Source organism: Phaethon aethereus, assembly GCF_964289735.1.
Source record: "Phaethon aethereus genome assembly, chromosome: 2".
In the NCBI taxonomy this organism is placed as follows: domain Eukaryota; kingdom Metazoa; phylum Chordata; class Aves; order Phaethontiformes; family Phaethontidae; genus Phaethon; species Phaethon aethereus.
Genome location: NC_138582.1, coordinates 49,636,173 through 49,650,276, shown reverse-complemented (window position 1 = coordinate 49,650,276; position 14,104 = coordinate 49,636,173). Strand labels below are relative to the sequence as shown.

Below are 14,104 nucleotides of genomic sequence, written 5' to 3'. Positions count from 1 at the left end.
TTAAAAATCTTTTCTGTTTCTCTCCACTCCAATTATCAGTCTAGCAATGAAGTACTATTTCTTCTTTCAAGCCTGTTTTCTGCCATCTCAATTCCGCAACTCCTTCCCTTGTGTGGAAAAAAGACCCCAGAGCAAAATCAGTCCACTTCAAATAACCTGATTTCACAGTTAAGTGTGAACTCATCTGCAAACTAGAAAACAACCAGTACAGGAAAAAAATACATTAATAAGAACTCCTGAAAGTATTTATTTTCTTTATATGGCCCCAAGGAAACATGTTCCTTGCTTTAACTTGCATAAATATTTCTAATGTTTTGTAAACCTTCCCCTCATCCTCCCCAAAAAAACACCCCAACAAAATTCACAAACTTGATTTCTTAGCTGACTTTCGGAAATCGAGTTTCATTTTTATATTGGAATTATCTTCTAGTGCATTAAGATAAATAATTTTGTTTAATTTTACATTGCCAGGTCATCTTAGAGCTTCATCCACACAAAAGTCAGATATAGTGACACTTCATAACTGAACTCAGTCTAGCAGTCAGTGCATCTCACAAAAAAAGATCAATAGGAGGCAAACTTCTAACTTTTGATTACAGCCTTTCTAGCAACTGCTCTCTGAGCACCCATCCAGAGTATAAAAAAACTCTTGGCTTTGCTAAGCAATACATGTAAATATGCCAACTATTTAAATCAAGGAAAAAACCAGCTTGTTATCAAAAAACAAACCTTGAGTAAGTGACTCATATACCTATTTTTCACAAGTGTAACAAAGCCTTGTAGTAACTCAGGTTCAAAACAATGTTAAACTACTTAAGGTAGAAATTTCAACTGCATTTTAGTTTCAAGCTCTGTTTTCAGTTCTCCATTTCTTTTTTACAGCTGAACCATGGCAAAATTTTTTTTTTTCTTTAAATCTGACACAGCTATGAACAGGGAAGTACTACTTTGTTTTGTGGGGCAGATTGTTTATTTTTCCCCCCACCTCCCCTTCCTTATTCAACCTATTAAGAACCTTGAAAGTGGCTACAAAGGCAACTGGATTCCCTCTACACAACCACAACATACATTAACAATATTTGCTCAAGAGCATTTACAGAACTGTAATCATTTATAGGTGATACGGTGTACATTTATTATTTTAAGTATTAGAAAAAATATTTGAAAAAATTCACTGATGTAACATTTCATAACACATGTTATAGCAACACTGTGTCATTTAGGTACACAGACCTGTATGTTTTGCATTTTTCCAGTAATATGTTTCCAGTACACTAAACAAGCAGAGCTGAAGTTTAGGCAAACTTGTTAACGTGTTCAGAAATTGTTAAGAAAATAATTGGTAAGTAATGTTCATACATAACAGCTTAAGAATGAGAAGTTTACTTCATGAGGTTCTGTACTTTTTAGCTACCTAACTGACCAAGATGAATTTCACACATACTGGTACTCTAGCACATTCAGAAAGGAAGGCATTTAGCAGCATCTGAACAGACACTATTGAAATGATAGCTATTACTAACTGAAGACATCAACTTTGTTAATATCTGAAGCTGAAAACCATCAACATCTGGCTCTTGCAGACCACACCAAAGCCCCACTGTAAGCTGAGAGTATATAATAACAGATTATTATTAAATGCAATAACCAGTGCATTTTGGTAGCAGTAAGTTTTATGAACTAGGTGAAAGTGTATTACAAAGCTTTTTTTTTTTTTGCAGTCATATTCCAGAAAGAATTTCAATATAGCAGAAGCATATGTGCGTAGGACTTCAGTTCCAATTTGAAAAGCATTATTATCCCCTGAGAAGGAAGGTCTTGAGAGAAGCAGAAAGTATTTACATCTGAAATACAGAACAATGACAGTATAGAGTTCCATAGGATCAAACAAGAGAGTGCTTTTACAGCACCAGGTTGTTTCCCACCACCATTTTGCACTTATTGACTCTGTGGCAAGACCAAATGATTTCGGTTAACAGGAGTAGAAATGTGACTAAAAGAAAAACTAAACAACCATCACCAACAATTTTTTCATTTGGGGGGAAAAAATGGAGGAACACACATCTACGCCAAGAAAAGTGTTAAACAGTTGTAGCAGATGGTAAGGAAAGGTGGGTGGGGCACATGAAAAAGGAATAAAGGGCAATTTGGCAAATTGGCACCAATCACAAAATATACCTGAATAAAACGTGGATGTGTTCAGTTCCATCAGTGTCTCTTTCCAATTACTGTACCAAGGAACACTAGCTTTAACTGAGCGATCTGACAGAAAAAACATGATGTTATTATACTAAAAAGGGTCAGGTACAAACACACTATTGGCTTTTATACTCCAGTAGCATGAAGTAGAAAATCTATACCATGCAGGCCCATCAGGGACTGAAAACATTTGATTTCAGCTAACCTGAGTCATGAACATTTCAGGCTCCTCCACATTTCACAGTGTACTTCAATAGAATTCAATATCAATTTCTGGTTCAGACCAAGTTATGGGCTTGAATAAAAACACAAATCTATAAAGTATTAAAGAATTAAGAATTATATTTAGATAATATTTCAATTTTTCTAGTTGGAAGATACTATAAATGTAAGACACTAATTTCTGGGATCTCTGTAGTACTTCAGTTCAAGTAACTGAAGATGTTAACTGCTGAAAGTGGTTGCCCCAACATTCTCCCTTATCACCATCATATTCTTGTATTGCTGCATGCCAGCATTAGCATCATGCAGCCCTGAACAAACACAGCCAAGGAAGTGATCCTGCTGAAAAATTATCTAGAAGAAAAAAACAACTGAAGTCTTTAGTGGGAACACTTTTCCTCACTCTCCACACGCACCAGCACATGGGAAAAGCAGGCATGGCTGAACGTAAGCACCCCTTCAGCAATCAACCAGGTCTCTCATAGAGCTATGAGACTGTTAAACAAGTGCAGCAAAGCAGGATTACAACAGTTAATCCAATTCACCACAGCAATTCTAAAACTTTTCTAAAAAAAAAAAAAAGGCAGGATCATGATCCCAGTGCCACAAACATTCATAGATGAGTGAAGTTTGCCTTCCTTCAAAATATACTGCACTTGATCATCATTAAAGAGTAAGGAAATATGTTTTAATATTGCTAACCTAGAAAACTAATTCACCAAAAGAAAAAGAGCAAATTAAAGAACAGGTTAGAGTATTTCACATTTCCATGCCAAAAAATTACATTTTGTTGCCAGGAATGAATGCTTGCATGGGTTTTCAATAAAATACTCTAACAAAGTTGAAAAAAGTAAGTTTCATTAGTAAACACTCCTACTTTCCTTAACAGAAAAGGAACTCTACCTGACAAGCTAGGGACCTCCCCGTGTCCTTCTACAATGTAATGGGATCCAAGTTTCATCAAGAACACTGTGTCAACGTTGTGTGTTAAAGCCCTAAAAAGAGGCACCACAAAACTACAAATTTGTTACATGATTTTGTCCTTCTCTATGATCTTAAGCAGATTACACATCTCTCCTTCCCTCAAATAAGCATACAGCAAGTCTGAATGGAAATAAGAACCTAACCACTGAGAGACAGAAGATGATCAAGTATGCTAATTTGTACATCTGAGGTTCCAGCAACAAATAAAGAAAACAAAAGGAAAGTTATTTGCTTCTACATCTGCAAAGCACAGCTTGACATAGTCACTATTTCTCTTCCCTTCTTCCAATACCTCACTTCTAAACCGAGGTCATTAGAAATGATATGGAAAAGTCTCTTCAGTGAAACCGTTCTGCTGTCTTAGGGTCTTCCAATCTCTAGAATTGAAGCAGACTTTCCCTCAAAAAATTTCACAAAAGAAGTGCAATTCACCAATTTCACAGATAAAAGGGGGCATGGAAGCTGAGAAAGTGTCCAAGTTTCCAATAGCTCTCAAAAATTAGAAATTCCAGGCTCAAGTCTTTTCCTTTACTATCAGTATTTCACTCAAAGTTGAGGATGTGGTTTGTAAATTAGGTATCAAAGATACAGAATTATGCAATTTTTCATTGCCAACATAAAACAATCAAATACTATGACAACATCAGTTACTAATCCTCATGAGTGTTCATCAGTCTTTTGCTGCAGCAGAGCCAAATTCCTCACTGCATGTTGAACTTTAGGTACAATAAATTACTTACGTTTAAATAGGGCAATGCATACATGCTTTGAATTAAGTATGTACTCAAAGGCTTTAATGGATTAGGGTCTTAATTGGGAGGAGTTTAATCTTCTCAGCTCTCAAGATCATGTCTCATTTAATATTATTCACAATGCCTTACCCCTTTGAGATCTGAAAAAAAACATTTTTATAATAGTCTAGCCATTTTGACAGTGAAATATGAAGCACTGAGTTTCATGGCAAAAAAAAGACAAGGAATCGGACACCTTTCCTCAAAACCTTTTTATCCTTAAACCTTTTATGACAACTTTATGAATGCTACACATTAAGCAATAAGTAAACAGACAAACAAAAGAAGCAAGGAGGACAAACTTCAACATTAAGCTGTACGTTAGTATCAACATTGTAAATAAGCTCTGATACTTATTCCACCAAGTGTAACAAGTTAGTATATCAGTTTTGTAACAAGAAAAACTCTAATTTGATGAGCTATTAACACAGCCAAAGCAAGAGTATTTTCTACATTAAAATGATGATTTAAAACAAATTCAGAAGAATTACAGCATTAGGAAACATTAAATTAATAATTATTAAGTTCAGCCACTCTTCTAGTATTATATAAAAACAAAAACATTTGGTAATCTGAACCAGTAAAAAAAAAAATGACTCAAAACTGATCAACTCTCAGAGTAACTTTAATATATGCCACCAACTTGAAATTAAGGTTAGAAACCTTAGAATAAACTCCAGTTTAAGTTACAGAAAAATACAATATCATTACATACCACTAATGTTGAGATCATAATCTCCAGCTGTGATCACATTAGCTACTAGTCCCTCAGCAGGCTGACTGACAGACACAACATCATTCAAAAGTTTTCGAATGGCACCGGGCTGAGGTGGGTGAGTAATAATGTTGTTGACAGCAATCTTCAAATTTTTAATTATGTGAAGTTGATTATTAGGATCTCTCATGTGAACTAAAAAGAAAAAAAAATAGGCTTTATTAAAGAGTATAACAGAGAGTTAAAATAGTTACCGTAAATTAGTATTTCTTCAACAGATTTTTCTTTTTGTTTATTTTCTTCACTAAACCTCCCCATAATCAATTTTAGATCACACATCACAATACTTGAATATCAAAAATGGGGGGGGGGGGGGAAGGGAAGACGAGAAATTACTTCATGTTCAACATTAGGCTCATCTAGGCAGACTGATGAAAACCGAGCATAGGATCTTAGCTTATAATAATACCCACTCAGAGTAAAAATAAGTATTCAAAATGCATGCCCTACTATCTTGTACCCCCTTCTTGTGGGATGTACTCAAGTTGCACAGAAAGCCTATAGTAACCATGTATGGATGTCACACAATATCTCATTTAAGGGGTCCTCAGTTTCCATGTAAACCCCAATACACAATAACAGCATTCAAAACACTTGATGGGGGTAGCATAGTATTAGTTCATCCAAAATTAACATAGCTTTTCATTTTTAATACTACATTGTGGTTATGTTAGTTTTGTTGTTGCCTTTAAAGAAATTGTTTTAGAGCTCCTCTGTTGTCCAAAAGACATCATCACACAATTTATTTATTTTAAAAGAATGTTATTGAAGTTACATTTCTTGAGCATCAAATTTTTGGTAAAAATTAATCAATTAAAAATAAAGTCAATATTAGTAACACCAGCATTCTCGATTCACTTTTAAATGCTTGCTTAAAAAAAACAGAAAAAGTCTTACGAGTATTATTTATTTCAGAATTATGCATGAGACTATATGCATAATTACGCATGTCAGTATCCACTGACAAATAGTGGATTATTGCATACAGCCTCCAAAAAAAATAAAGCGTCCACAGACCTAGTGTTTATGACAGAACTACAAACAGCTGGCAAGCATGCAAGTTGTTGGCATGAAGAGGTTGCTTATTTAGAAAAAGTGAAGTAGACTGTTACAATGAAAATATTCCAAAAAAGAAGCAGATTCATTATTAAAGTGAGCCTTTAAAAGGGTGATACCAGCCTTGTGTTATTAGCACACAGTAACTTACACTGTTTTGGCTTTGTTACTCATCCAAAAAAATATTTTCCTCCCATTAAGTCCAATTTCTCCCAGAAAGCCATCAGACAGAAAACACCACTAAAGAAAAGAGTCCTAAGCCCATGCAAAGGGGTCAATACCGAGCCTAAAGAACAAGGCAGCAGCGAAGTCCAGCAAGATTATTAATGAACAATGGTATTTAACTGAAAGTTAAAGTTGAAATTCCATGTAACTGTGACAGCTATACATTGTGTGCCTTTATTTTCTATATGTTTAAAAAAATATCATCACAGGCAAATTTCACTTTTTTCTTTAATGATAGATATGTGATTGCTTTTATTCCCTAAATCCCTACTTTTGTATTGTTTTGGTGGCTTTGTTGTTTTTCAAAAAAGCCTGAGTCTCCTGAAAGAACTGTTTTTTTAAACTTACGGGTACTGGCCCACCTTTCTATTTAAGGTCTAGCTCTGATCTTTTCACTAAAATTTGATTGGGCTGCAATTGTTTTGTACCTTACAAACAAAGCTACATTTTATCATACACAATAATTTGAGCGTCACATGACTCGTAAATGCAGAGCTCCCTTTGTAGAATCTTTGTGCAACTTTTTCCTTCAGGCCATCTGTTTTTTAAAAAACTACTCAGGACATTTTAAGTAGACATTACAATTCTGTATCTGCTCTGATTTTTCATGTCATTTTCCCTATTTCAAGCCACAAGCATCACCAAGCAAGCCAGACTGTAAGTGCAGGCAGGACATACTGAGTACACCTACCTTAGACACCTGGTGCTACCACATGCCCCGCTGTACAGCCCTCAACTCCTTTGCGTTGTATTTTCACAAGCCACTCTACAGCATATAAGGGGCAGCCCAATGGAAGATTCTTGTTATTCTTCTGACCTTGCAGCTAACCACAAAATGCACACCATGACGGTCTGAAACAAAGTCTTCGCCCCCCTCCAGCCTGGGGAGAACACCACACCTTTTCCAGAAGCCTTTTCAGAAGTTACAACTACACAGCCCAAGCCAGATCACACTAGATGTGTTTACAGTCTATCTTGGCTGTTAAAGCAGATTTCTACACAGTCCAAATCTGAACTGGTGTAGTTCTACCCTCCTCAGTCACACATTCACTCCCAACAGAAGCTCATGGGCAAAAATGTGTGAAGCATTTTAGAGAATTGGTCCTGCCCAAAACAATCTAAAAATCCTATATATTTCAGATTGATGGTTCATCATAAGGCTGTATCACCACAGAGGGCGGCAACTGTGCTGGCCAAACATAACTGATCCAGTTCAACATTTCTATCAGAAAGGTGGGGGAGGGGGGTGTGGAATTTTCTTTTTCCCCCCGTCTTATCATATAGGTAAATTATCAACCCTACTGCCACAGGATTACTGAAAAGATCAAATGTAAAGGACGTGGCAGGGATAAAAAACTAAGAAACCAGTTTGCCTTTATGCAGCTATAACACAAACTCATCCTTTGTCTCTCTCCTAAAATATAATAGCCATAATAATGAAGAGCAAACATATTTCCATACAGGACACAGATGACATTTCTGGCATATGTGCAATGCTAAAGACTGACATAAAGGACATACTTGGAACCCCACAAAGCTCTTCCCTTAACCCTTAATGAAAGTTTTCTAGTGTTATACATTTCCTTCAAGTGTTCATCATTTCAGAAAGTATTTTGCCAAAAGTAGGCATAGTAACATATACTAGAACATAATCTTTCTCATCAGAAGTTGTTAATATTCAGATGTTGACTAAAAGACTCATGAACAAGGAACTCCTAACATCAAACCAAGCTCATGAAATAAACGCAGTGTTCCCACTACAGCTTCTTACTTCCACATACTTAAGGCTTAAAATCAGATACTGTTATCAGAAGCTCCCCCTTCTAAGACATAAAACACTTTGGTTTAAGAGTAGCCAGGGCTATCTTAAAGTGACATTTGCTAGCTGAAGTGTACACTGTAATTCTCCCTCCCACCAAGACAGTATTAGTTCAGATAATATTTTTAGATTCTTAAAAACAGGATGCTATTTTAAAGAAAACCTACCTATACAATATATACATTTGTGAAATTGGTCATCAATTGTTACTGACAAGCACAATAGTTAAAAAAGGCTGCTACTTTGAGAATAAATGTGAAGGTATAAAATCCACAATATACTTTTGGCTTCCTTGATCAAAGAAAAAAAAGGAAGTTTGGGAAGGGTTTTGCTTTGTTTTCCTCTAAAGGAAAAACATACAAGTAAACTTGTTCTCTCACTTTAAGCATTTCTCCTTCAATAACAAAGTGACTTACTTATGAAAGTGAAGGAGCTAAAAATTACAGTAAGGAACACTTTGAACCTATGCTCAGGACTTCCTACCATCACAATTTGCTATACTGCAAGGGTATTTTTGGTTATGCCAACATTAGCAAGTTGCTGATAAGCAGAAGTTGATGAGTAGATTAATACTGATTAGTGCAGAGGTCCCCCCCACAACTACATTACACATGTTTGTGGGGTTCTACTTGAAATCAGATATACTCTGGTCTCCTTGGACTGAGCAACCACAAGAAGCCTGTGGTTTAACACTGAAGAATCAAGCAGTGGTCTGGGCCTCCACATCTCTGTTAACAAGTGAAGGACAATTGATACATGCACAGTAGAAAGCTCAGCTTAGTTTCTGTGTATCAAAACTGTTTTGCACATAAATCAGGAGATGCATTTCATAACTGCACTGCTTCTCGAAATGAGAATGGTGATGAACATGCAGCCTTCCGCAGGCTCATAAAATATGTAAATCCTAAACTTCAGAGAAAAATCTGTATTGTAAGGGGACTCTCAAAATGCAGTAGAAAACCAGTGACTGAGCTCTTCAAATTATAGAAGAGTTCAGGAAGCAACACATGTACTTTAGAGTTTTGCACAAGTACAAGGGACAGCTTATTTCTAAAGGGAGGAAATACTAATCAACCCAATTTTATATTACAAATTCAGTGAAATATCCACTAAGACAGGAGTATTAATAAAAAAAGGACAGCATTTCATGTTCCCTTAAGAAAAACTGTGCTCAAATGCAGAGACATCAAAACAGTCATAAGCAGTGAAACACACATTCTGCTGTACCATGATCATGCCTCACTTAAGAGTAAGTGGACACAAAAAACACCATGGAAAACTTTACTGTTAAGTATGAGTATGGTCAAACCTATTAAGGTAAAGCAATTTAAGAGTTTATCCTATGTTTCCAGATGTTAGGCACAGGATACAATCAACAGTGTCACTATGCAACAGTGTTTGTGTAGACTGCAACAAGCATGTTTCCCTGACATAAAGCTGCACGAATTCTGGAGCTAGAGAAATTGCTTACCGTTACACGAACTCATGAGACATTTTACTGCACTGAACTACTCTCTGCCTGAAGAAAATGCCCAGTATGGCTTTCCCTACCCTCACGCAGGCTGGCTTTCACCACAAGAAGTTAGATATAGCATGCAATAACATTTTTTTCCATGAAGCTAGAAGAGGAAGTCAACACTTGGAGTAAAGAACTGCAGTCAAACTTGCAGCCAGTTGACTCAGAATACACAGAGAGTAATGCAGCAACAAAGCCCACTGTACAAAGCTTCAAGTTCTCAGTTCTCTGACCCTCAGGTCAGGTTTTGAACAAGACGGTTCAGACTCTCGAAGTTAGGCAGCCTACACAAAACAGCAAGAATGCCCCTTCTCAAAGATTCATCACAACAGCCACAGCTGCAGAATTAGGAAATTAAAGCAGTATCATAGGGATTTAGATGTAGTTCATGAGGGTGTCCATTATTACATGACAGAGCTTGCCAAAGACCAATTACAGAAACATCAAAAATTGCTATAAAATTATGAAAAAATCAAACACTGAAGCTTTCCTTCACGTGTTTTTAGATGAATGCAGAAGTCAAGTCAGTATCAGTCTCTCAAGAAACAAGCTCGAAGTCTTCTATTATATCAAGGGAGGGAATCTAATCTTTAGCCATAACTAAGTCCTTTATTAAAAGAGTGAAGACTAGTTTGTTCATAAGCATCGTCATACTACTGAGGTTTGCATTTACACGGGGAACACTGAGGATAACTCAGGTCTGCAAGTTCCTTAACTGTTACAATAATTGGAACAAAAACAGTTACAACTAAGCAACAACAGAATTAAGTATTCTTCAGAGTGAATGTTTCATTTTGCATAGTCTGCCTGGCTTTGTTTGCTTGATGCACTTTGAAAGCCTTTCACCAAAAAACTAAAGAGATATTTAAGTAACTTCAGAACTCCAAGGATGTGAACTTCTGCGTTTATTATTTTTCTCTCTGCTGCATTCTCACATAGCTCATAAGCGCTGCTAAATAAAGGGAAAAACATTTATAAACAAGTTATGGTTAATAAGTTATTAAGACCAGCCACAGAACAAAGGCAGATTTTAACACATACTAGCTTTTAAGCTGGTGCCATGTTTTTTAAATAGCAATGCAAAAATCTAACTCAAGTGGCAGGACAGGCTTCACATTCTTCCATTGTTTCCTCAACACATGACATGAACAGACTAAAGTCTGAGCTAAGTGTCTGTCAGAAACCAAATCTGACAAATGCCACTGCACTGCTATTGTGATGAGCAGTTCTATTCCGATTGCTGTCCTGCATACTATTCTGATGAGCAGAGGCTTGAAAAACATAGCTTAGTTAAATTAAAAAAAAAATCCAGATAGTAACTTAAAGCATTACAGTAAAAGAATCCTAGCGTTTCTCTTAAGTGGTCAATTTCCAGTTTTGCTGCTACTTTACATGGTCACTTCACCTATGCCACATAACCAGCTCACCTCCCATCTTCTCTTTGCACATGTAGTACTCACAGAAACATCAACAAAAAAGTGTATATGATAAAACTACAGGTAAGAGAAAGCAAAGACTTACAGCTGAAATTACAATTAACGTTTCTGAAAGACTGACCATATTTTCAACGAGTGGGTACTTTACTAACAGCCTTACCACAAGTGTAAAATCCAAGAAGATCTACAGCAAGAGTCAAATATAAGTATTAGCCAGATAACGGTAAAGTCGTTTAAAAAAAAAAAAAGAAAAAAATCAGTTCGGAAGAGCAAGATTTACAGACACCTTTCTCTTCAGCCCTGTGATGTCTCTAGGAGAAGCCTGACTTCCAAGGTTCCACATACAAGAACAGATAGAATAAAATTAAGCTGACTTAACAGCCACTTGGGGCAGCTCCGGGTAACACCCGGCCGAGTGGCCGCCGCCGTCGCGGCCCGGGAGAAGGGATCTCGCCTCCCGTCTCCGCCCGGCTCAGCCTCGCCGGGCAGAGAAGGCGCGGCGGCAGCCCAGCGCCGGGCGGAAGGGAGCGGCGCCGCCTTCCCCGCCCCGTGTAAACAAGCTGCGCGCCCCGCTCCGCTCCCGGCACCGACCTTCCGAGGTGAGGCGGCAGAAGGGCTTCACCAGCTCGGCGAAGCTCAGGCTGTTCTTGCGGGTGAGCCTCTCCGCCTCCTCGCTGCACAGCGCGGCCACCAAGGGCACAAACGAGTCCTGGATGAACTCCTGCACCGACTGCACGCACTGGGCCATCGCTGCCGCCGCCCGGGGGCTCGAGCGGGCCCCGCCACCTTTCTCCGCTCTCCTCCACTCGGCCCCGCCGGCTTCACCACCCCGTCCACCCGCCGCTGCCTCCCCGCGGCTCCCGCTCCGGCCGCCTGCCCCAACGCCGCGGCCACCGACCGCTCAGCGACCAGCCAGCACCGCCATGTTGCGCTTCGGCCGAACGCCTCGGGTAGCGCCCGCTCCCGGCAGCCCCCGCGCTCGCTCATGTGATTGGCCGAAAGGGGCGGGGCGGGGCGCGACGCGCGCGGGCGGAAGCAGCTGAGAAGGGGGAGGCGACGGTGGCCGGGCGGGGGTGGGTCTGTGTGCTCTTCCTTCATCCCCCCCTTCTCTCTTGTGGGCCGTTGGTGTGGTCCGAGGGGGTGGGTGCGGAGAGCCGCCACCAACGGCAACCAACGGCCTTCAAGTCGCTGAGGCAGTGGGCAGGGGCAGTGAGGGAGCTGCCCTGACGCGGGGAAGTTGATTTGCGGCAGACTGAGGACTGGCGTTTGGCCCTGGCGCGCAGCCGCTGCGCTCCACCTGGCCGCGCCGTCGCTCGGGGCTCGGCGCCCGGGGTGCCGGCCGCAGCGCCGGGCAGGCCGCTCGCCTCACCCCCGCACACACCCCCTGAATGGCTGGGCAGCCGGGGCGGCTTTCGTCAGGCGGAGGCACTGCGTATTAAACGAGGCGCTGGAGGAGACGGAAGGGATCAGCCAGGGTTTTGCAGAGCTTTGCTCGGCGGCGAGAGTTCAAAGAGGGGTTTAATGCAGAACTACTAACCGCCAGCACCACCACCCCACCAGAAAAAGTTCTCCAGTGTTTATTAACCAAAAAAAATGGTTAAAAAGTGAAGGGTTGTTTGGGATTTCTCTGGTGGACCTGTCACTGCTCAACTGTATGTGTGAAATTAAAATCATGCAAAATAGTTTCATTTTCAAGATTTGCCTATTAAAGCATGATAGTATACAAAGTCCTGGTTTTACATTTGTAACCTGAGTAAGAAAGTGACACAGAAGGAAAACAACGGTGATGATCAGTGGCAATTAAGAATGAGTAATTTTGAATTTGTTTACAAATATGGAGTACTGTAGTAGCATTGGATTTTAACATGCTATCAGGGACAGTCCTTACGACAGGACTGGTAAACATCACAAAAAACCCCTTATGCCTTTGGAAATCAAAGCTTAACAAGGCTATAATAGCTCATGATTTCAACCGTAGGGTTTGGAAATCGTTAGCCCATTTCTGAGAATTTGACAGGCCTGTCAGAGGCAGGAAGTTTTTACAAATTATTGAAGTGAGCCAGGTAAGTACAGCAGAGAGTGCTTATTCTGAGCGAAGCCTTAAAACCTGAGATCACTTCTTCCTAAATGCAAATGTCAGTGACAGAGATGTTCTTATCTCTTGGTCTCAGTGGAAGATCACACATTTTTCAGATGCATGGCTGACAAAGGCATAAGAAGCCAAGCCTCATTATTTCTCCCATTACCAGAAGTACTCTCTATGTGCAACTAATTTCCATGGTAAACCTTTGTGTATAAGATCCTTTAAAAAAAGTCAAAAAGAAGATGAGGTTATTTTCATAGTCAGTATTACAGAACTTCCTAATTGAAACCCAAATAAAACTCGGAAAACAAATACCTAATTGTTTTCCCTAACAAATTCACTAATTTGGAAACTGGTGTTAGCTCATTTATCGACATCAATTCGATCAGCAACTTTCTCTATGAATGAAAAAAATTAATTATTAATTCAATGTAGGCAGTAAGGAAAGAACTAATAGGCCATACAACTTGCTCTTTTTCAGGACTGAACCCCAGAAACATTAACCAAAATCTACTAAATGTTGCCAAAAAAAAAATTTTGGCTTTGATAGGTTTTTAGAAGTAGTTGAAGGCCAACATTCTGCACATATTTATGGCTTATCCACATTTGGAAATTCCCCAGTGCTATTCCAAAATAATGTTTTCACAGATATTTTGAAGTATGACGTCCACATGGACGCTTCGGAACAGCAGTGCTTCTCCCACATTCCTCTTAGTCCATTACTTCAGAACAGCACACAAACTATGTCTAGTGGAAGCGAAAAAAGTCCTGACCCTGTTCACACATGACTTGATATGAAAAACTGACTTATAATTCTGACCATCTTTATGTCTTTCTGGCAGAAATTCAATTTTCATTTATTTGTTTCTCTCCAAACAGGCAAGGTCTGGCTATTAGTGATTAATAAATAATTAGTGATTAGTAGCCAGTTACAGAGTGAGAACTCAAAAGCAAGAAGGTACGTGTCACGTGAATGCGAGGCAAGCTCTTGTTGCAGT

At 39.2% G+C, this 14,104-nt stretch overlaps 1 protein-coding gene across 1 annotated transcript in view; it reads right to left on the bottom strand.

Moving 5' to 3' along the window:
- The window catches only part of TRAPPC8 (trafficking protein particle complex subunit 8), a gene marked incomplete at its 3' end in the record, with an annotated part of 55,080 nt that extends 43,159 nt beyond the window's left edge, over positions 1–11,921 (bottom strand). The window contains exons 1-3 of the mRNA XM_081996831.1: positions 11,615–11,921; positions 4,912–5,106; positions 2,179–2,262 (exon numbers count right to left, since the gene is read on the bottom strand). Coding sequence (XP_081852957.1) covers positions 2,179–2,262; positions 4,912–5,106; positions 11,615–11,771 — 436 coding nt within the window. The 5' untranslated portion in view covers positions 11,772–11,921. The remainder of the gene's footprint in view (positions 1–2,178; positions 2,263–4,911; positions 5,107–11,614) is intronic.
- Between the last annotated feature and the right edge of the window lie 2,183 nt (positions 11,922–14,104).